Source organism: Lepidochelys olivacea (genome assembly GCF_965140295.1).
Source record: "Lepidochelys olivacea isolate rLepOli2 genome assembly, chromosome: 1".
In the NCBI taxonomy this organism is placed as follows: domain Eukaryota; kingdom Metazoa; phylum Chordata; order Testudines; family Cheloniidae; genus Lepidochelys; species Lepidochelys olivacea.
In genome coordinates, this window is record NC_140411.1 from 212,489,275 (window position 1) to 212,511,982 (window position 22,708).

The 22,708-nt window shown below is 48.8% G+C and overlaps 2 protein-coding genes across 9 annotated transcripts; one reads left to right on the top strand and one right to left on the bottom strand.

Moving 5' to 3' along the window:
* Positions 1-1,257: 1,257 nt before the first annotated feature.
* On the bottom strand, positions 1,258-16,198 carry LPAR5 (lysophosphatidic acid receptor 5). Of its 5 annotated transcripts, none has more exons than XM_084636348.1 (3): positions 16,141-16,198; positions 13,881-13,966; positions 1,258-2,843 (listed from the first exon to the last, which is right to left on the bottom strand). In XM_084636348.1, exon 3 carries the CDS (start codon positions 2,530-2,532, stop codon positions 1,411-1,413), a length of 1,122 nt encoding a protein of 373 aa, XP_084492474.1. In that variant the 5' UTR covers positions 2,533-2,843; positions 13,881-13,966; positions 16,141-16,198; the 3' UTR covers positions 1,258-1,410. The 5 variants fall into 5 exon arrangements, with proteins under 5 accessions (XP_084492474.1, XP_084492473.1, XP_084492472.1 ...); XM_084636347.1 differs by lacking the exon at positions 16,141-16,198 and adding an exon at positions 14,889-14,942; XM_084636346.1 differs by lacking the exon at positions 16,141-16,198 and adding an exon at positions 14,581-14,678.
* On the top strand, positions 15,018-22,614 carry LOC311524796 (protein Wnt-4-like). Of its 4 annotated transcripts, none has more exons than XM_084636309.1 (5): positions 15,018-15,132; positions 18,128-18,366; positions 20,097-20,228; positions 20,548-20,690; positions 21,564-22,614. In XM_084636309.1, exons 1-5 carry the CDS (start codon positions 15,122-15,124, stop codon positions 22,029-22,031), a joined length of 993 nt encoding a protein of 330 aa, XP_084492435.1. In that variant the 5' UTR covers positions 15,018-15,121; the 3' UTR covers positions 22,032-22,614. The 4 variants fall into 4 exon arrangements, with proteins under 4 accessions (XP_084492435.1, XP_084492437.1, XP_084492436.1 ...); XM_084636311.1 differs by lacking the exon at positions 15,018-15,132 and adding an exon at positions 15,162-15,198; XM_084636310.1 differs by lacking the exon at positions 15,018-15,132 and adding an exon at positions 16,231-16,318.
* Positions 22,615-22,708: the final 94 nt, after the last annotated feature.

Consider the following 22,708-nt stretch of genomic DNA (forward strand, 5'->3'; position numbering starts at 1 on the left):
CAAACCTGGTTCTCATTTTGACTAGGTTTTATGTATACCTACAACCAGCACACACTCTCTCGGGCATCTGCATACATTTACAACCATTAATGGTTCAAGTATGTTCTGAGTAAATGTATAACTATTGCACATACTGAGTGTGTGCACACATTATATGCACTATGTACATATGCAATGACTGCATGTTCTTTCATGAAGGGCTTCTCTACACAATTATTCAGTTCACAGCAAACTGGGAGGTGAAGCTAGCCCACATTAGACTGCCACAGACTAACTATCTGTGTGGACCGTGCTGACTCGCATTAAAAGTAGGTTAATGTACTTTGATTTACTCCTTTTTCAAAGAGGACTAAATCAAAGTGCATTAATGAACTGTGGTCATTTTATACTCCATGGCCCAGTGGTTAGAGCACTCATCCAAAATACAGGGACATGAGTTCAAATTCGTACTTTGTCTGATATGGAATGGGGACTCGAATACAGGGTTCCCACCTCCCAGCTGAGTGCTCTAAACACTAGGCTATGTCACTCAAATATTTAAATATTCACTGGAGCTGGGATTGGAACCCAGGACTCCCAGGTGAGTGTGCTAACCATTAAGCAATAGAGTCAGTCAGTCTTACGCTATCTCTGGTCTCATTAATATTTTAGTGGAACAACTTCAACAGGGTAGATTCAGAAGGACTCACTGTAGCCATGAGGGCACTTACTTGGGAGTTGGGAAACATGTTCAAGTCCCTGCTCCACATCCAGGTCTCCCCCATTTTGGGTAAGCGCTCTAACCACTGGGCTATACTGTATAAGAGGGGACGCCACCACCCTCACCCTCCTCCAACTGTGTTGGGGCGGGGGGAGGGGGGGAGAGGAGAGAGAGAGGATCTAAGTCCCTTTGTGCATCTAGCTCCCAGTTTTGAAAAAAATCTTACCCTCAGCACATCTTTATCAAGCATACATCCTAGGAGTATGTGTATTTTAGGTACATCAGCACTAAACTACAAAAACTTATCTGGTGTTCTAGAGACCTCTACAACAAAGTGTGCACTCAGATTCTGCAATGATGAGCATGGTATAAGAACCTATGTAGAAAAGAACAAAATAAAATAGCAGAGAGTGAGTGAGTGTGTGTGTGTGTTCGTGTTTGTTCTAGGTACATATTTCCCACTGTATGTTTCCCATAGCAGAATATAGTGTTTTAGAAACGTCTATCCACCATTTCTCATTTTGTTGTAAAAGATTTTTCATAATTTATTTTTGCATCACCAAGTTTACCATCCTCACATGGCTTCTCACATTTCTTTACCACCCTACTGAGCTTCTCCAGTTTGATCAGGGTACACTCTAGCCAACTTCCACAATCTTCCTGGCATCTTATGGCTACCCTATAACTCAGCAACCCCATGCCTTCCAGGATTATATCTCAGAGTCCTCAATTGGGCCATTCAAAAATATTTTGATGGGAGCCAGTGGCAAGTCCTCATTGGGGAGGATGAAGTTTTGAACTGGGTACCGCTTTACTTCTAGACTAGAGTGTGCTCTATAGGGTTTCTCCTCTGTGACCTGAGTCTTGGCCATCCCTGTGTCAGGGTCCCATGCCTGGCCATGACGGAGCTTCTTGAAGGTGTTCCGGAAACCTTCAGTGCTAAAGTAGTAAATTAGGGGGTCCAGAGAGCAGTTCATGCTGGCCAACAGCACTGTGACAATAAGCACCTGGCGCACGGAGTCCCGAACTGGTGGCTCAGCCTGAATCACGTGGGCCTTTATCATCCCATACACTGCCAGAGTTGTGTTGTAGGGCACAAAGCAGATGATGAAGATTACCAGATTGACCACAAGCAGACGGATAGTCTTCTGCTGGTGCAGGCTCTGTGTCCCACTGGCCTGGCATAGCTTCTGGAAGATTCTAATTGAGCAGTACATCACAGAGGTCAGTGGCAAGAGGAAGCCCAGGATTTCAGCCAGAATGACCAGTGGGAAGATGCGCTTCTGCCACAGGCCATCACTGAAGCTTTCAAAACACAGAGCGATGGTCTGGTTCCCTTTGATGCAGGAACTTGACCTGTGGACACCAGCAGCTGGAACAGAGCCCACCAGGATAAGCACCCACACCACCAGGCAGAGCAGCCGGGCCAACTTGGGCCGCCGAAGGTGGCGCCAGCGGAGTGGGTGGACAATGGCAATGTAGCGGTCCAGGTTGATGCACATGAGGAAGAGGCAGCTGCCATACATGTTGATCTGGAAGAGGGAACCTGACACCTGGCAAAGGAAATTGCCAAATGGCCAGTGCTGGCTGGAGTAGTAAGAGAGCCGTAGTGGTAGCGAGAGTGTGAAGAGCAGGTCACTTACTGCTAGGTTGAACATATAGATGCTCACCACAGACTTGAGGTGCAGGTAGCACAGGAAGACCCAGAGTGCCACAGCATTGAGCATCAAACCTGCCACAAAGATCAGGCTGTACCCAACCAGGTGCAGCCGGTGGTTGGAGCTGTAATCTTTGCATTGGTCCAGACTTTGAGAGATGCTGGCATTTGACATGCCCGGCAGAACCTGTAAAGGGTCTCAGTGATGTAGTTCAGGCCACTGATAGACAAATGGGGCACATTAAGGGGCGTGGAGGAAGATCATTACCCTCAGGGGAGCAGGGGTCAGGTCATCCCCCCCCCCACCCCTTGGAAGTGGATGGGTGTCTCTCTCTGTGCAGATTCCGTCACCAGCTCTTCAATGCGTCTCCTGGAATCGGTGGTTTGGAGGTCAATCACTGGTTACATTTCACAGATTCTTTCCAGCAGTTGTGGTGATGTGGATGCAATGCCGGGTTCTTGCCAGATGTGGGACGACAACAGTTCCTGATCAGAGTGAAAAATCAAGAAGGATGAGTCTAATTTATAAGGGAGAAAAAGCTCCAGGGTGTTGGCTTCTGCCCTTAGTACACACAGAAAAATAAAATAGACTGAGAAATAAGTATTCCAGAAGACAGAAGAGAGGAGAAAGAGGGATGGAGGAAGTAAGAGAAGGAGCAGAAAGATAATAGAAGGGGATGGGGCAGGGTGGTCGGGGGAGGCAGGGAGGGCAAAGTCTAAGGTAAGGTTGAATGATAAACAATTTCTGAGTGAATGTCTGTGAAAACAAGCCTGAGCTTCAGAGAATGATAAAAGTTTGTCCAGATTAGAATTTGTGCTCCTGTTTTAACTTTAATCAACACAACTGTAAATGCTATTCTAGGTGCTCCATCAACATTTGTTCCAGACACAAATTTATCAGTTTACCCTAGTCTAGACAAACCCACAAGGTAAAAACTGATGCACATATCCTCCCCGCATGCAGACATGAAGAGACTATATTTCTTCGAGATGAGCCTGTACACTGTTATGCAGGAGACCTGGCAGACACACCATCTCACTGGAGCTGTTGGGTGTGCTAGCCGCCTGCCATTCAGACTAAATGAGGGAACAATTTAATATCCCCTTTGTCTGGTGATAGCTGGAACAATGAAAACCACTGACCAAGGACTAGACTGCCTGAAAGCCTGTGCAGGCCAAGGGGGTCCCCAGAGGTCTGGAACACAGATTATTTTGCGGGATTATTTTGATTGCAGCAGAGAGAGAGAGAGAGAGAGAAGGAGGAGAAAAACCACAAGAGAAGCACACAAAGGTGTCAAGGAAGCCTCAGAGACAGAGAAGTACTTGTAGCGTGCACATGAGAAAAAGCTATGAGAGCGCGCTTTTGGGTAGAGCACCAGCTAAAAAGAGGCTTGGAATTGTGAGCAAAGAGACGGTCTCCTACTGTTTGATTCCTACTGTGGTCAGGGAAAACAGGACTTTGTACGTTCTCGGTAAATTAACAGGATTTTATCAAAAAAGTACCTGACTATCTTCAAATTTCTCCTCCTAACAGAATGGCCCACAAGATCTTGAATAACGGCTAACCACTCAGGTCAAAATGAGACAACTCAGTTGTGCATGTGCAGCAGACCAATGGCACCTTCTGCAAGCAATCCCTATTGTGGCATCTGTGCGCTTTCCCCTGGGGGTTCCAACATTCAGGAAATGAGAATATAAGAGGGACAGGGGACCCAAACATCTCAGTTCTTTCCCACCTGAACCTCAGATCCTGGTGGAGCAACAGGGCTCTCAGGAAGAGGGGAAGCGGTCAGCTAATGTGAATGTGCAAAGGCTCCTATCAAGGAAATTCATTTATTGGTAAATAAACACAGGTTCTCCACCTTACAATAATGGGAATTCTTTAAGATGCTTTGTCCACACAGATCCCACTGAAGGGCTGCATTTTCATGAGCTCAGAATATTTTTGGCCAGCAGCAGCTGCTGAGTTTGCATATGTTCCCACTCCCAAAGGTGGAAAGTGTGCAGCAGCCCCTGCTACCACTCAGTTCCTACAGAACATCTCACTAAAGGACTCCATATCAGTGGGAAAGGAGGGCAGGTCATGGGATCCATGTGGACAACTGCATCCAATTATTGTGAGGTAAATAGCCTCTCTTTCTAACATTTGTCTATACAGATCCCACCATAGGTAGTGGGGAATCACAAGTCTCAAACATGGGTCCCCAGCCAGTCCTCAGCCTGCAGCTATCACCAGGCAGCTCACTGGTACTGGCAAGGAGTGTCGCCTGGTGGACTCTAGTTCACCTTAGGCATTGCCCACATAGCTCCCAATTGGAGGGGATGTCCGGGCCTCTCTGACTCAGCCTCACAATTTAAGCCAGAAGGAGGCACAGAAATTTGTCTGAGCAACTATGTACATCCCTGGCTGGCTGCTACATTGGACACTGTCTTCTCACCTGACTCCCAAGCCCTGCCTTGTTCCCGATTCCTGCCTTTCTGTCCTGTTCCTGGTACCTGCACTCCTGCCTTGTTCCAGATCCCTGCTTCTTAGCCCCAACTGCTGTCTACTGACCACAGCTCTGACCGGTGGCTTGATTCCTGGCTCTGATTCCGGCTCCAACCCTTGGCTCGATGCTGGACTCTGACTACAGCTCTGACACTTGGCTTGACTCCCAAATCTGTCTCCATCACTGACCTCCAGTTCCTGGCTTCTGACTCCTGCTTTGGCCACTAGGCATGACCACCATTGCTCAAACCATGAGGCCTGATTGCCTATGTTCTAGTCTACAACAGTTTGCTCAGCCCACCAACCCCTCCGAGTTGGGCCCAGCCAGATATGGACCCAGCAGAGCACCCCCTTCCCCAAGGAGTGCTGGTGCTCTATGAATAGGTGTCCCGCCTCCAGATAGGCAACCAAGCTATGCAGATGCAAATGGCACAGCTGGTCACTGAGAATCAGGCACTGCAGGGGCAAGTCCATCAACTCTGTGCAGAGAACATTGCACCCTGGGCCCGCTATGGGCCACATCCTGACCTGAGTCAGGACCTGTTATGCCCCTCCCAGAGTACTTCAGTGGGGATTGTTCCCAATTTTGAGGCTTCATGAACTAGTGCTGCCTATCGGTCTTGCTTTGCCCACAAATGTACTCATCCAGCAGGCACTATCAACCATCTTTGGGGACCCACATTGTGCTCTCTATCTGCAGAGCAGAAGCTCTGACAGGGGGTTAGGCACAGCCGCCTCCTGTGCGGCACACTTCTGCCATCTCACATTGGACATGTGGTGGAATGAGGCGTGGTTGCTTTTCCAGAGGGGCCTGCTGGACAGGTTAAAGGAGGCTAAAGTTGGGACCCTGACAGATCCGGTGCCTTTATCAATCTTGACAGTTGGCTGCATGAACAGCGGGAAGAAAGATAGGTGGCATCGGAGCCATGCCCACTGCTATTGGGTCCTGCTCTGCAAGTTGAGCCCATGCCAGTTGATGTGGCCTACCGACTACTCACCACCAAGTAAAGAGAGTGTCGGCAACATTTTAACCTGTGTGTCTTCTGCAGTGAACCGGGTCATGCAACACTGATTGCTCCTTGAGGATCCCAGATCAGAGAGAACTAGGAAAATGAGCCAGCCCAGGCTTGGTAAAGGGTGCTGGCCCGAGCATCTTGACAAAATGTGCTTGAGTGTCAAGCCTTTGCCATAGCTAGCATTCAGCATGCATTCCACCAACCAACACCATGTTTGCAAGTACCAGATGAGCTGTGTGTTCTAGAGTGCTCCCTTCCAATCTCTCTGCAGCAGGCTCTCATTAACTTGGGTCCAGTGGATGACTATTGATCTGGATGCAGTCCAGACCCTACAGATTTTCTTAAGGCTCAAGCCTGTTCCAGACCTAGTAGAGGTCACTGTGCAAGTGCACCAAGAGATGCTGCAGTTCAGTTCCATTCACCCCCCGCACATTTTCCCCGATCCTGGGAATTTCTTGGCTGACCCTCCATAATCTTCTAGTTCATGCTAGTGAATGAAAGGCCAGCTTCTCTTCAGAACACTGCTGGCAGCACTGCTTGACTCCAAGAAGTAGAGCACGCATAGTAGAGCCCTGATGGTCACAAGCGGAAGTAGCTGGTGTCTGACAGACTCACCTACTGATCTTTCTAGTACAGTGACTTTGCCACTGTATTTATTTAAAAAAAAAAAAAAAAGACACATAAAGACACCCTACTTCTGCATAGGGATGATGACTGCCCAGGTGAACTGCAGCCAGGAGCAAAAAATCTGTTCACTCTGTTGGTTACATTTATGCCATATCTGAACCTGAATTGGCTGCCCTGTGAACCTGCCTGCAGGAGAACTGCGCCAAGGGCTTTATTCGCAAGTCTACCTCACCTACTGGGCACCAATCCTCTTTGTTAAAAAGAAAGATAGTAGCCTCCAACTTTGCATGGACTACCAAGCATTGAATCAGGTCACTGTTAGGAACTGGTACCCCATCTCTAATTCCCAAATTATTGGACCACGTGGGGGATGCCTGAATATACACAAAATTGGACCTTTGCTGGGCACATAACCTGGGGAGGAGTGGAAGATAGTCTTTCAAAAATGCTATGGACATTTTGTATACCTTGTGGTGCCTTTTGGTTTAATCAATGTCCCTGCCAGATTTCAAACATTTTATTAACAGTGTGTTCTAGGATATTCTGGACCAGTATGTGGTGGTACATCTGGATAACATACTTCCAGACAGTGCTGAGCAACATACCATGCATGTCTGTTCTGTCCTTGGAAGGCTATGCCAATATCACCTCTACCCTTAGTTTAAGAAATGTAGTTTTGGTCAGGCATCCATAGAATTTTTAGGGTTCATCTTATCCCCGAGGGTATCGAGACGGAGTCTCATCAGGTGAAAGCAGTCCTCGACTAGGCAGCTACACAGAACATCTGAGAACTGTGGCACTTCCTGGGATTCATGAATTTCTATTGGCGATTCATCCCAATGTACTCAGAGCACATCACCCCCCTCACTGCCCTTCATCCCCTGCACTGGCCGGCCCTCCTCCCAGGAAACCACCCAGCTCTAGATGGATCAAGTTGTCTGCCTCCATGGCCTCCCAGAGGGCATCATCTCTGATCACGGTGCACGATTTATCTCCTGCTTCTGGCATGAAGTTCTCTGGATGTTGGGTATTCTTGCTTTTCTCTCCTCCACTTCTCCCCAGTCAAACAGTCAGACAGAAAGAACAAACCAAAGTTTGAAACAGTACTTACAGCGCTATATAAACCACCACCAGGATGACTGGTACTCACTACTATCCCACGTGGAGTTTGCATACTATAAGGTGGAACAATTGTCTACAACAGCGGTTCTCAAACATTAGCAACCTGAGGACCCCCCATTTTGATTTTAAGATTTTTTGCAGTTCTCCGAGCCCCCCACTCAGTCCCAAGTCCCACCCACACTCCACCCTTCCCCCAAGGCCTCACCCCTCCCTGCCTCTTTCCACACTCTCCTCCGAATGCACCCCATCCCCGCTCCTCCCCCTCCCTCCCAGCACACCACTCAACAGCTGTTCCCCAGCATGCAGGAAGTGCTGGGAGGGAGGGGGAAGAGTTGATCAGCAGGGACCACAGACCCCATAGACTACCCTCACGGACCCACAGGGGTCTGCAGACCCCAGTTTGAGAAACGCGGATCTACAAGACAAAGGCCCCCCTCCTTTTTCCACCCCAAACTATGGGTTCCACACTAGTTTCTATCAAAGAACTACCCACAACCCTGCAGCTTTTGATTGGGTGCAACAGATCCATTGGACCAAGATGATCTGAAAACCCACTTAGAGGCCAGAAGAAGCTACAAGCAATATGCAGCCTGTCAATGACAAGAACAGCCCACTTTTTCCATAGGTCAGATGGTGTGGCTTTTGGCCAAACATCTGTATGCAGACAGGCCATCTTGTAAACTGGATTACTACTTCCTGACCGCTGACTGAATTTGCTGCCAAATCAATCCACTTACCTTTGAACTCCTCCTGCCCTGATCCCTACAAATCCACCCAGTGTTTCTCACATCGCTTCTAAAGCTCCATATACAGGACACGTTTTCTCACCATTCTCAACTGCCCGTCCCCACTAACCCCATCAATACGTGTTTAAGGCCATGACAAATACGTCATCCATTATATCCTTGATGCAAGAATGAAATGGGGTAAACTCTACTATTTGATTGGGAGGGTTACAGTCCCGAGGAATGCTCCTGGTAACCCACAGAAAATGTCCATGCCCTGACCTAGTAAAGGCCTTCCACAAGAACCATCCTGGAAAACCCAGCCCACTGACAACTGGAGGGCACCCTAAGTGGTGAGTGTTATGAGGGATCGTGAGTCTCAAACCCAGGTCTGTGGGTCTTCAGGCAGGCCTCAAACCACAGCTATGACCTGGCAGCTCACTAGTACCAGTAGGGAATGTGGGCTGGTGGACCCTAGCTCACCATAAGCACCACCCATGAAGATCTCAATTGGAGAAGCTGTCCGACCTCTCCTATTGGCTCAGACTCGCTATTTAAGTCAGAAGGAGGCAAAAAAAGTTGTTTGAGCCACTAGGTGTATCCTTGGCTGGCTGCTAAATCAGACTCTGCCTTCCCTCCTGATTTCTGTCCTGTTTCTGCACTCCTGCCTTGTTCCAGATCCCTGCTTCTACTCCCCACCCCTGGCTACTAGCCCTGGCTCCGACCCTTGGATCAATTCCTGACTCTGACTCTTGGCTTGACTCCCAACTCTGTCTCTGACCTCCAGTTCCTGACTTACCCTTGGCTTATCTCCTGATTTTTAACTCTGGCTCTGACCCTTGACTTGACTCCTGGTTCCTTGCTCCAGCTCTGACCCTTTGCTCTGCCTCTCAGTTCCTGTTCTTGACTCTTTTCAAGGTCTATTTCATGAGCCACCCCAGGAGAATAGGGAGAGAAAAAAAATAATCTAGGAATAGGGCTTCTACTGTCATAAGAAAATGAAGTTGCAGACAAGAACTTTCCCACTATTGGAAGTTTAGCAAGTACTATGCTATAGGGTGACTAAATACACTCTTGTTGTCCATGTCTAGATGATGGGCTGAAATAATTGCAAGATGAACCTTTGCTGAAGATATGGATAGTTCCAGTGATTTGAGATGTAATATGTATTACAGGATTGCTAACTTTGGGCCTGCTGTTGGAGAGAGGTTAGTATTGGTCATCCACAGCAAAACCTTCTCGGCAGTGAGACATTTTTTGGAATTCAGCAGGATCTCCTGAACTTGGGCTGAGCAACGAAGTCCCATAGCTCAAGCTGCAAGACAGAGAGACTCTAAGGATGTTGAATCGGTCTCTCCCTCTGAATTAGTAAATCCAGCAAAACTGGGAGGAACAGAGGATTCCCATGGTAGACCTGCAGCAAGTCAGAATACCACCATTGTCTGGTCCATGCCGGTGCAATGGGTTGTCCTGTCTGATTCTCCATAGCTCCCTTGGGTATTAAAGCAGAGGTTTTCAAACTTTTATTTCATTTGTGGATCCCTAAACAATTTCAAATGGAGGTGTGAACCTCTTTGGAAATCTTAGACCTAGTCTGTGGACAATTGTGGGGTCCATGGACCACAGATTGAAAACTACTGTATTAGAGGAATTAGTGAAAGGCATTAAGAGGCCTGTTCCCCAGTCCAGGAGGAAATTATCCATTACTGACTGTCCAGGTTTTCTGTCCATTAGAATCTCTTGGATTTGGTATTGTAACCTTGCCACCCATGTTTATGAAATATCCAGTCTGCTACAGACTGTTTTAGAGACAACTCATGTTTGGTCATGAAGGTTTCAGCTCGGTTTCATAGAATGCAGCTCATTCTGATTAGAAGGAGTTTTTGGGGCTGAACCCTGAGGAAGGGATGGAACTGGGGGAGGAGCAGAGTGCCTCTCTCAGCAGAAGGACCTTTGGAACCACAGACAGGACATGGTCACTAGTTCTGAACCAGCTTTTTTTTTTTGCCTTATATCCAGAGTTAGGGGTTGACAGGGATCCCAGGCCTGGTTTCTTAGATCCTGAAAGGAACCCTGCGCAGAAGATGGTCTCTTACAGATCCCTGAAGTCCCCAAGACATCTAAAATTTCTGCATCTGGGCACGTACACAGGTACCTACGTCCTGCCACTACCCAGCAGCTCAGCATCTAACACATGTCTAAACCCTAGCAGGATTCACAAACTAGGCACTGCCCTGTCTATCTGGCCTTTGGGGCCCAATCCCGTAATCATAGTCTGATCACATCTAAACCACACAAAATGGACAGAGGAGGAGGTAGGGGTGCCCTCCATTATAACCTTTAGCCTAGTGTTTAGGGCATGGGTGGGCAGACTTTTTGGCCTGAGGGCCACACTGGGCAATGGAAATTATATGGCGGGCCATGAACACTCACAAAATTGGGGCAAGGGCTCTGGGGTGGGGGTGTGGGCTCTGGGGTGGGGCTGGGGATGAGAGGTTTGGGGTGCAGGAGGGTGCTTTGGGCTGGGATCGAGGTGTTTGGAGAGCATGTGGGAGATCAGGGCTGGGGAGAGGCTCGGGGTGCAGGCTCTGAGCAATGCTTATCTCAAGCGGCTCCCAGAAGCAGTGGCATGTTCCTTCTCTGGCTTCTATGCCTGGAGCATCCCTCAACCCTGCTAGTGCTGGAGTGGGCCCATGAGGCTGCTTTGGGAGCTGCATGGTGCGGACCCTGACCCGGCACCCTGGCTGGAGCTGGTGGGCCCTCTTAAAATGGCTCACAGGCTGGATCTGGCCCACGGGCCATAGTTTGCCCACCACTGCAGCACCCCCTGGCTTGAAGTGGTTTCCACTATATACAGGGTTTACAGTTTGGTTCAATGGCTCTCAGCACCCCCACTACACAAATTGTTCCAGCATCCCTGTGCTCCAGCCCAGGCAGAAGGAGGAATTCATTCTGTGTTTCCCATCTCCTGGCTGAGTGCCCTAACCACCAGCCTAAAGTTACATAGTGGGGCTCTACCACTGTGATTGCCACCTCAGTTTCTTCTTGAAAGAGGACTGACCTGGCTTAGGGGCTTAATTCCAGGATAGGGCTCATGGCTGTGAATCCCATGCAGAGATAGGCCCCTCCCTTCAGCCCACAGGTAGGTGCCTATGGCTCCACCCTTGGCATTTCCTATTGGCTAGGCTGCTCCCTGCTCAGCTTTCTGGCTTTTGTGAATCCAGTTCTTAGGTACCTAACTCTCCCCATCATTGTAAAGCAAGCCTGGATGTCTAGATTGGGCCTGGGAATTCCATTAGGGGGCAAGGAACTGCAATGCTAGAAATTCCCCATTGTGAATCAACTTAGCTGCTAGTACCTCCTGTTGCTGGCTCTGTCTCACCTACTTGCCCTTGGAGAAGAGGACTGATATGCAGACCACTGAGATGGGGTGTTTGCCTCACCAAAGCATGCTGGGCACCAAACGTGTATCTTTAGTAGGAAAGACCCATGGATGAGATGCATAGCATTGGAACTTGGATCACTTCACTATGGGGTCTGTTATTATGTATCCTGCTGGAAATTAAGTCACAGGTATGGGCTCAAAGAGAATTTCATGTATTCCCTGCAGCTGTCTAAAATTTTACTTAATAACTATACGCTAACCTCAAATATGTAGTAACTCATTTCAAAGACATTTTCAACAAAAATCAGCAGAATAATCAACAAAGTCAATGACAGAATGGGGCAGAGGCTCCAGGTCTGCAGTTGAAAGGAATGGCAGCATATGGAGCATGCAGCCCCATTTTATACCCTTGCCTGCGCAGAGCCGTGCGGGAAGGGGTGAACAGGCTCCCCAATGGACAAGAGTTCCAGAAGGTACCACTGGTCTATTCACTTTGAGTGGATTTCTAAGTGTGAATGTGCAGAGGCCACATGACAAAGAAAGATGGTGATCATCAATAATGTAAGTGGCTGCTTTCACTTGAGGATCCCAAAGCACTTAACATTTAATTAACAGAGCCTTACGCTACCACCACCAGTGAAAAAAGACAAAGAGTAATCCAGAATCACCTTGCCCACCCCTGACATGCCGGTGTCTCTGGGGTATGACAAAGTAGCTGTTTAACAGCAACACAGCACAAGTCTAAAACAGGGAGTGAAGGAGCATCCCATAACCCATTCAAAGCACAGGAAGGCAAAATGGAATCAACCTAAGCCTGTATTTGACCAGGCTAGCAGAGGGTATTTAAGGACCACAAAGGGTGAAGGTATCTGTTTTAGCTTAACAGACATTTTCAACTGCCTAGTAATCTCTGGCCTCATAGTGAGACACTGGGATCAGTACTGACTCTTGGAGGAGCATACACCCTTCTGATTCACCCACAGCTATCCCTGCAGAATGGTCTATCAAAACTCTGACCACACCAACCCCGCTTCGCTTGTGAAAATAGGGCTTACAGAGGAGTTATCTGTCTATACACACTGCATGCACCTTCTGACACACTCATGTCCACCAACACACAGTGCCAGGAACAAAACAAGCTACTTTTATCTTAGAGGAAGGAAAACAAATGAAAGGAAAAAAGTAAAGTCTCTTGGAGAAAATGCAGTATCTCCCCACCGCAAAAGGTGCAGCAATCCATGCTCCCACACTCAGTTTCAATAAGGTCTCTTTATACCACGCTGTCCCTGAGAATGCCTTGTGCAGTGAGCTGTGTATGTGGTTTTTCACCAAGGCTGATCTAATATTTCCAAACCCAGGAGTTAAAAGACCCTGAATCAGCCTCCAAAAGATCCATGAGATTATTTTAAATTATCTCATTATTTTAAAGTCAAATAAATTGTGGATTTAGACTTTTTAGAGTCATAGAGTTTAAATTCAGAATGGACCACCAGATCATCTTGCCTGACCGAATGTACAGCACAGGCCACCTGGTTTCTGAGTCTTTAGGTTATTTGATGAACTTCAGCCTTGACACCCCCATTATCAATGTTTTTTGTAACTCAAAGGCCTCAACATCTGCATTTGACATGAAAGCCGAGATTCCCATTTTCATTTCTAATTCTCTAAATCAGTGGCTCTCAACCTTTCCAGACTACTATACCCTTTCAGGAATCTGATTTGTTTTGCGTACCCCCAAGTTTCACCTCACTTAAAAAAAACCTCCTTGCTTACAAAATCAGGCATAAAAATACAAAAGAGTCACAGCACACTAGTACTGAAAAATTGCTGACTCTCTCATTTTTACCATATAATTATAAAATAAATCCATTAGAATATAGAATATTGTACTTACAGTTCAGTCTATAGAACAGTATAAACAAGTCATTATCTGTATGAAAATTTAGTTTGTACTGACTTGGCTAGTGCTTTTTATGTAGCCTGTTGTAAAACTAGGCAAATATCTCGGTGAGATGACACACACCCCCTGGTTAAGAATCATTGCCCTAAAGCACCAGAGGGAAGCACACCGTATTTATAGGCCCAAAGGGCAGGTTTTGGTCACATGTTCAGAGGATTGCTTGTGTCTGTTACCCAAAAATTCGCTTCCTGTCTCCTTACCTTTCTCCGAGCAGAGCTGGAAGCAGGTGAATGCCCTTGTCCTGATGACCACAGCCACTGTGGAGACTTCAATTAAGCAATCAAAACTGAAAGCAGAGCAGAAACAAAGCGGATGTAGAAAGGCAGATAGGAAACTAGCCCCTGCACCTCCCATCCAGTGTAGGACTAGAAGGGACTTGCTGGGTCACTGAGTCCAGTACTCTGCTGTTACAGGCAAATCTGTCATATAATCCCATTCCTAAATGTATCAAGATCCATTTTAAAACCAGTTAGGTTTCTTCCCCCTTTCTTCCTATTGAGAGGCTTTTCCAAAACCTCACTCCTCTGGTGGTTAGAAACCTTCTTCTGATTTCCAACCTGAATGTATTCAAGGCCACTTTATACCCACTTGTTCTTGTGCTAGCGTTGTCTGTTTAGCTTACATAGCTTTTCTCCCTTCCTTTACACCCCTAATATGTATTTACAGAGAGAAATCTTATCTCCTCTAGACTAACAAAATGAAGTCTGAAACAAGCCAAGCTCTGCCAGTCTTCTCTCATAAGATTAGGTGCTTCGTTTCCCTGATCATTCTGGTAGCTCTTTGCTGCACCTGTTCCAGAGTGAATAGCTCTTTAGTGAACACCGGTGACCAGAACTGCACACAGAGGCACTACTTCCCCCTAACTCTCTGCATGTGGCTGCTTAACGCTCTCTTCATTACTTGCTGTTTTTCTCTCCCTCTCTCCTTCATTTCCCCTTCTCATTCTATCTTCTTCCTGTTGCCCTGCTGGGTTGGCCTCAGCAAATGGACTTTGCTGTCTGCAGGTGATATGCCTGCCGAGCCACACTTCTATGAAAGCAGAAGCGAAAACAGTTGTGAAATGTAAGTAACTCCCTCAGATTGCAGCAGCAGATTCCCTGAAACGTGGGGACTCTGGAAACATAAGGACACATTCACTTTTGACCCATTGCTTCTCCTCACTCCCCCCACCCCAAGTCATTCATGGTCAATGGGAAAAAAAAAGTCACCTGTCCTTGGATATTCCCAGCTACAGCAGATGAGAGTGACAAATGAGTAGGAAGTGAGATGGAGAAGAAATTAATCATTACCCAGCAATTGCTGCACAAGGGCTCAGAGACTCCTGTCAGTGCACTGGGCTCCCACTAATCATGGCACTAAAGAATGAAACCCCTGGAGAGCAAAGCCAGCTGTGTATCCCTGGAATGGAACTGTTGCAGCGGGAGAAGGGCCAGAGGGAGCGATGCAGACAGTGTGAGGATTGGGACTGAAGAGGAGGAAAGAACAGCTGGCATCCGTCCCACTAACCCCACAGCATGGGTCTGTTTGTCACTAATTGCACACCAAACCGGCACTAGGCTGAATCAGTTGCAGGATGTGAGACTCTGTGCAATGCTTGGAGGGTGAAAATTCAGGGGTAGCAGGAAGCCTGAGAATGGTGGATTCAAAGGAGAGTAGGAGAGCTTTCTGCCTCTTTCCATAGCCTCTGTAATATCTCTGGTGCCTTTTAACACTGTGGTCTCATTTCCTGTTGTATCTGAGCCCTTCACCTTGGGGAGGCTGTTGGGACCACGGAGACACTCCTCTTTGCCACACTCTGAGCCCTATGCTTTCTCCCCAACGAGTCTGTCACTGCCTCCTGCTTTAGTGAGAGCACCCCTTCTGGGACTGTGAAGCTATTCCAAGCCCCTGTGGGCTCATCACTGCCTGGACCCTTTCTCTGCTGTTCTGCCCAGCTCCTCTGCCTGTTGCATGTTCTTTCTTGTGTTTGTTTTTCTCATTCTGTATGGCCCTTGTTTGGCTGTCACTGCCTCCTGATTCAGTGGGTGACACTCCGGGGATATATGTCTCTGCTGCTCATAAATCCTGCAAGGATACAATGGCCGCCCAGCCACTGATCTCACCCAATTTCATTTTAGTGCTTGCCTTTTTGAGCCAAACCCCCTTTCCTGCTTCCTTGTTGCTGGGATCTTTGTTCTTACTACTTTTAGTGTCTTTTGAATTACCATCGAGAATCCAGCCCCACTAAAGGCTTGGAGAGAGAGAGAGAGAGAGACAAACTGGGGAGGAATCTGCACTTCCCCCATTACAGGGCAGTCAGAGTCTTTAACCCCTCTGTGGGAACAACCCTCCCCACACAGTTGTCCTAGCTGAGCATAGCAGCCCATGCCCCACCATGTGCATTCCAGGTTGTGGGATCTTTGTGGGTCCCTAATTTTGGCATATAGTTCTCTGCTGTCCCTGTTGGAAAGTTTTACCCACCTCTCTGATTTTCTGACACTTCAGCCCATGAGCTTCCATTCGTGTGCTGTCCCAGGCAGGGTCAGGAAGCACCAAGCTATACCTCTGAGCTGTATCATGGACCCTCAGCTCACTAGGGAAAGCAGCATAACCACCTGCATTTCTTCATCTCCCCGCCCCCTGGCTGAGTCGGCAGCAGGTAAGACCAGCTTGCTGGGGGAGTGCTGGAGGTTACACCCTGGAGCTGCAGATCCCAACATGCCTTTGGCCTTGGAGTTCAGTCTCAGAACAGATAAAACCAAGATTGGGAGGAGGGAAGAAGAGACAGAGAGATGGAGACGTGAAAGTTGAGCGGGGGGGGCTGAAAGAGGGACCCATAGTACAGAGCAGTATCCAGCCCTGTTTGTATGGCAGGCAATTTCAGTAAAGACTATGCAAAGACTACCTCATATGTGTGACATGAGTCCTGAGCCACAGCCAGAGGTGTAGCCAGTTGTAACTAACTACATGAGGAATTAAACCTTCCTTAGCCTACAGGAGGGTGGACGTTTCCCAGTCCTGTTTAGGGGAAAAAACTTTCTCTCGGGATGTTCCTGCTCCCAGCTCACAAAGGTTAAATTTGCCTAATCCCTCAGAGGTTCCACAGTGCAGGGTTTTTGTTTTTTTTTTTGGGGGGGGGGTATATTTACCAACCTAGACCATGTCAGTTTTCACAAATAGCCCACCCAGGGAGAGGTATTACCCCCCACCCCATTTCCAGGGCTGTCCCTTTACCTCAGTCTGGCGGAGGGAAGGCGGGGAGGAGAGCTGCCAGGGAAAGAGTTAAGAGAGCCAGAAAGCAGCAGCCTGAGCTGTGTGTGTTTGCTGTAGCCATGAGGGTTGCAGGACAGAAAAGAGGAATCTCTAGCCCGGAGGAGCCAGACAAGAGAAAGTCACCAAGAAAGGCAGCTGGGAGGTGAAGGAGGCCCAGACCCGCACCAGCTCTCTTTGTGTGCCACTCTTGGGAACTAGCACTGGGACTCGCCCCGGCTTCCCAAAGGGACTGGTGGCAGAAAAAGATGCCGGAGAACTGAATCACCACGTAACAGCAAATTGGTGCCACTGGGACTTCACTGCATAGAGGAGCCTATTAGTTACCAATAGGGTCTCACTCTGCTCCCCTGCTGGCTTCTGGGCAGCGTGATTTGCAGGGGAAAGAGGGCGAGAGTATAAAGCATTCATCCGAGGAGTGGACTTAAAGACTCTGCATGTGGAATTGTGGGTGCAGGGGCTGCTTGCTGTTCACGTTGGACTCCACCATGTGAGCCCCCTTTCTGGGAGAGCTGTCGTGGAGCCCCTGTCCCTGACCCTCCAGTTATGTCTCACAGTCCCTAGAGGACAGTGGTGCTGTAAATGCCCCTACAGTGCTAACCTGGGAGATTTCTTCGTCCCCCAGGGCTCCTGTGCTGACAGGCACCCTGAGACAGCTTGTGCTTGTTGTGGAGGGTGGGGGTACTTGCTCTCCACAGTGCTGGCCTGGGACTGCCCTGGGAGTGACTCTGTGGCACCAGGCGCTGGGGAGGAGGGAAAGGCGTTTGTGCAGCTAAGGCAGAGGGGCTGTGGCTAAGATCTCTCCAGGAAGAAGATGGAGATTGTCCAGCTGTATGTTGTGCTGATTTCAGTGCAGCACATCCTTGCTGTGACCTGGCTGTAAGTATGGTGTGGGCTGGAGTTTGCCTTACCTAACGGTCCCCTAGGGAGGGTGAAGGACCCTAATCCCCACAAAAGAGATGATAGGCAGATCTCACAGGAAAGGGGAGCTGTGGGAGACCTCAGCACCCCAAAGAGAGAGGCTGGGGGATCCCCTGGGGTGGATGGAAGTGTGATCACACGGGGAGAGGGAGTCTGAGAGTATCCTTATGGGCTCTTCTAAGAGTGAGGCTATGAAGGGGTATTTCTCCCTTTGAGCGATTAGTGTGTCCATAGCTCATCTCTGAGTGTGGCTAACTCCCTCTACCCCTCTCCGCAGGTACTTGGCAAAGCAGCCTTCCCTGCGAGGGACTCTGCAAGATTCCAGTGCCTGTGAGGGCTTGAAGGGCCTGGCGGAGGAGCAGGTGCGGATCTGCCAGCGGCAAGCGGAAGCCATGGACTCAGTGAAGCATGGAGCAGAGCTGGCCATAGAGGAGTGTCAGCACCAGTTTCACAACCGCCGATGGAATTGCTCCACTCTGCAGGGGCTACAGGTCTTTGGCAAGGTTGCCATACAAGGTCAGAGGTCAAGAGTTAGGCAGATCTGGGCAGTGCATGGAACATTTGCCATCAGTGCCCAACTTCTTGGCTCATGTCCAAACGCCACCCTAATGCTCACAGTAAACCTAACTTTTAAAACTTCACCCTAGCCCCAAACCAAACCCTAACCTTACCATGCTTATCTTAATTCTAAGAGTAAGTAGAACACTAAACTATATACACATGCTATAACTAACACTAGTATTCTGGCTAAACCTCTCCCTAAGTCTACCCCTAATGGTCAATCAGACACTGCTCCTAATGTTCACCTAGACTATGCATCCTAATGGTCATGCATACTATTAAACCTAATGCTCACCAAACCCAAGGGGAATGTGCTTGTGTTTGGAAAGTAGATTCAGGTCAACTGAAAGATATAGTGATTTTGTATTGATTTTGGTGAATTGTTTCAGCTGAAACAAAAAAGGAAAAGAAAATACTTCACTATTCTGGGCTAGCTTTACAAGGGGATTTAGGTACCCTTCACAAAACAGGAGGAGGAGGTGTTCCCTCTCCCCCCCAACCTTTTCACCCAGTGGTGAGGGTAGTCACCTGGAATGTAGAAGACCCAGGTTCAAAAGCCTGCTCAGGAGCAGGGACTTGACCCCAGCTGTCCTTACCACAAAAGTATCCTAATCACCAGGGTATTCTGATGTGGGGCTCGCTCAATCTTTCCTGTTGAAGGTGTTCTACTGTGGATAATTATAATAATTATTAAAATATAAATTATATAATTGCAAATAAAAAATTTATTAGCACAGGGACTGGAAGCAGATGTCCTACTTCTCAGGTTGGGGGGCCTAACCACTGGGTGAAAGAGTCATTCTCATTGTCTCTCACTGTGGCTCAATGAATATTTAAGTATTTTATACACAGTGGAACAGCTCTAGTAGGAGATCTCAGACAGCTCCACCCCAGAATAGTTTGAGCACGCACCTGGGAGCCTTCCTTTCTCCCTCCCACAGATAAGTGCCCCAACTGCTGAGCTAAAGGTTATCAGGGGGGGCACCGCCTACTCCTTGTTTGTGAACAGAGCCCTTCATTTTCTTTGCTTTTTTAAAAAGGTTTAAAATTTCCAAAAATGAAACAAAATGTTTTGTTTGACCCAAAATGATTTTTCCCTAATTTGATTCTCCAAAAATATGTTACTGTTTCAGTTTGACCCAAACCTTTTTATTTATTTTTTCTTCAGAACTGCCAGCAAACCAAAAAATTAGTTATCTGCCCTTCTTTAGTCCTGAGAAATGAGGCTTCAGGCCCTTCACTTGGAGGGATGACTCTCCAGGCTCACTGACCCCCTCAATCTCACTGCATGCTCTCTGGTTCTCCCCCCCCAAAATTCCTTCTGAGACTTCCATCCCCTTTCCTCCCTGTTGGAGACATGAGATAGCTGCATGCATGCCATGTGGGATCTCCCTGGTGCCCTCCCAGGAGGGGCTATCCTCTCCCTGCTATGGGATCCAAGACCTCTGAGGATGTAGCAAAACTCCCCTTAATGATTTACCCAGCAGGATCTCTGTTTGAACGACTCCTTTCTGTGAGTGACACAGCATTATCACATAGCCCTTGCATGTCAGGCTGCCTCCCTGTGTCTAATGCAGATGAAACTGCAATGTTGCCTCTCTCCACAAATGAACTGAAGGAGAAATTCCTTAGACAAATCTTGAAGAAATTGTTTCTTCCAAAGGCTGCTTCTGTCTCTTCTGCAGGTACACGAGAGTCTGCTTTCATTCATGCCATCTCATCAGCGGGAGTGGCATTCGCTGTGACCCGGGCCTGCAGCCGTGGGGAGCTGGAGAAGTGTGGATGTGATCGCAAGATCCGTGGGGTCAGCCCAGAAGGTAACAGAAGGTGGTTAATGCTGGAGAAAGAAGCCCCCCATTGGCATGGGAAGAACTGGAAGGATGAACGGGAGCAGACAACAAAGCTAGCTACATATCCCTGGGTAGGGGACGGTGCAGAGGAGAACGGAGAAATAAATGGGGATGGAGAGTGCTGCCCCTGCATGCCCCTGGGATGAAAAGAGTATAGGGAGGGTGGGGCCAGGGAGAGATCAGCGGAGTGCTCTTCTTTTCTCTGCTTGGGAAGCCTGAACACCTCTGGATCTGCCCCCACACCTGCAGCAGCCTCTCTGCCTCATGGACTCTCTCTCTTCCCCAGGATTCCAGTGGTCAGGCTGCTCTGACAACCTGTCCTATGGTATTGCCTTTTCTCAAGCCTTTGTGGATAACCCTGAGCGGAGCCGTGGTATCTCCTCCAGCCGAGCACTCATGAACCTGCACAACAATGAGGCTGGTAGGAAGGTAAGGTTGGTACCATGTGCTGGGGAACATACCCAGATGTCTGGGCCCCTCATTGGGGGCCAGAGCCTGACCCATCCCGCACTCCCTTCGTGCAGATTAGAGTGGCACCCGCAAACTGATTACCTCTGAGGAGAGCCCTTCCCTTCTGATTGGATCCAATTCCCTGCCTTTCCTTCAGAGTCTATCATTGCTCGGCCTCAGAGCAGAGCCTGTTCCTTATATACCTTGGAGTAGATCCCAACTCCTCAGCTCCACTTCTCTCAGAGCAGCTTTCTTTCCCTGTTACAGTCTAGAAGTGGATTCCCCTTCCTCTGCCTCTTTCTTAAAGTGAATCCATTTCCCTCACTCTGCCTTCAGGAGATTCCCCATCCCTTCACCTCTTTTGAATGAATGGATCAGTTTCCCCAGCCACTGCCTCCTGAGTTGGTCCCTGACCCTCCCTCTGGCTCACAGTGGATCTTGTTCCTTTCCTTTGTGGTGGAGTAGATCTCTTCTCCTACTACCTCAGAGTGGATCCCTTTCTCATTTTTGAGAAGGCCTGCTCATATCCCTCTGCAAAGGGATCACTGTAGTTCTGGGCAGTTCTTTCCCCTCATAGTGGATCCCTTCAGTTGATGAGTGGATCAGTTACTTGTATTTCATATTCCAGTGAGCAGCCTTGGTTCATTCTCTGTTCCCTGTCACACACCTTAGAGAGATCCCTGTTCCCCAGACCTCCTTTTCCCTGACTCTCTGGGTCACGCTCCCCACATGCAGCACCCCTGGGTGGTAAGGAGAAGCTCCACTGCAGGCTTAGGTCTACTTCTCCCTGGCTCCCTCTGGTGGGCTGCGTGAGGCCCTCCATCTCCTGCTGACACACTTTCTGCTTGCCAGGCCATCCTGTCCCACATGACGGTAGAGTGCAAGTGTCATGGAGTGTCAGGTTCCTGCGAGGTCCGCACCTGCTGGAAGGTGATGCCCCCATTCCGCAAGGTGGGAAATGTCCTGAAAGAGAAATTTGAGGGGGCCACAGAGGTGCATCCCAAACGGGTTGGGTCCCGTAAGCTCCTGGTCCCCAAGAGCTCCCGCTTCAAACCCTACACAGCCCACGACCTGGTCTACTTAGTGGCCAGCCCAGACTTCTGTGACTGGGACCCCCACAGTGGGGTCTTTGGCACCTCTGGACGCCAGTGCAACCGGACGTCCCAGGCCGTGGATGGCTGCGAGCTGCTGTGCTGCGGGCGAGGCTTCCGCACGGCCCAGGCCGAGGTGGTGGAGAGATGCAGCTGCAAATTCCGCTGGTGCTGCTCAGTCAAGTGCAAGCAGTGCCGCCACTTTGTGGAGGTGCACACCTGCCGGTGACGGGGAGCTGAGCCGGGGGCAGGGAGCAAGTGGTGGGCACGTGTGCTAGCAGCCAGAGGCAGGGGAACCTTGGGGAAGACACGGGGAGGGGATGACTCTGAGAGAGGGACTGAGAGCTCCAGAGAGGAATATACAAAGCGTGTGTGGGGAAGGAACACCCTTTACCACCCTGATGAAGAAGGAGCTGATTGCTCCAGAGGAGGTATCTCTGGTGGGGCTGCACAGAGGTTGTTCCCCTGTTACAGAGCGGTTTGTCTGGGATGTGACTCAAGGGATTTGGGTTTACTTGCCTGTGATGGCATTCTCTGTATTTTTTGTGTGTGGGGAGAGGGGGGACATGGGGTTGAACACAGAGTCAAATAAACCCTTAAAATATTAGGAATAAAATTATTGTATTAGCAAAAGATGTGAGTGTTAGCTACTGTATGTGTGAAACCCTGGGTGCTGCACCCAGCGGCCCTTCAGGTGGGAACTTCTGTGCACTGGGGTGGGGGAGACTGCGCTCAGAGTCCATTCTGAAGGCTCCAGGCTCCAGTGCCCTTTGTATGCAGTTAAATGAGGGTCATTGGTGAATGTGTGAATGCGCAAGGGGAACCAGTGAGAGTGCAAGAGACACTGCTGACAAAGCTAGTGTGGAGGAAGGAGTACTAGGGAAAGGATCCATGTGGTTCAGAAAA

What these genes read in the sequence shown, in the direction of transcription:
- LPAR5 (XM_084636348.1), bottom strand. Translation starts at nt 2,532, where the DNA reads ATGTCAAATGCCAGCATCTCTCAAAGTCTGGACCAATGCAAAGATTAC.
- LOC311524796 (XM_084636308.1), top strand. Translation starts at nt 17,744, where the DNA reads ATGGAGATTGTCCAGCTGTATGTTGTGCTGATTTCAGTGCAGCACATC. An exon ending in ATCCTTGCTGTGACCTGGCT is followed by an intron (nt 17,809 to 18,127) that starts GTAAGTATGGTG and finishes CCCTCTCCGCAG; the next exon opens with GTACTTGGCAAAGCAGCCTT. An exon ending in ACAATGAGGCTGGTAGGAAG is followed by an intron (nt 20,691 to 21,563) that starts GTAAGGTTGGTA and finishes TCTGCTTGCCAG; the next exon opens with GCCATCCTGTCCCACATGAC.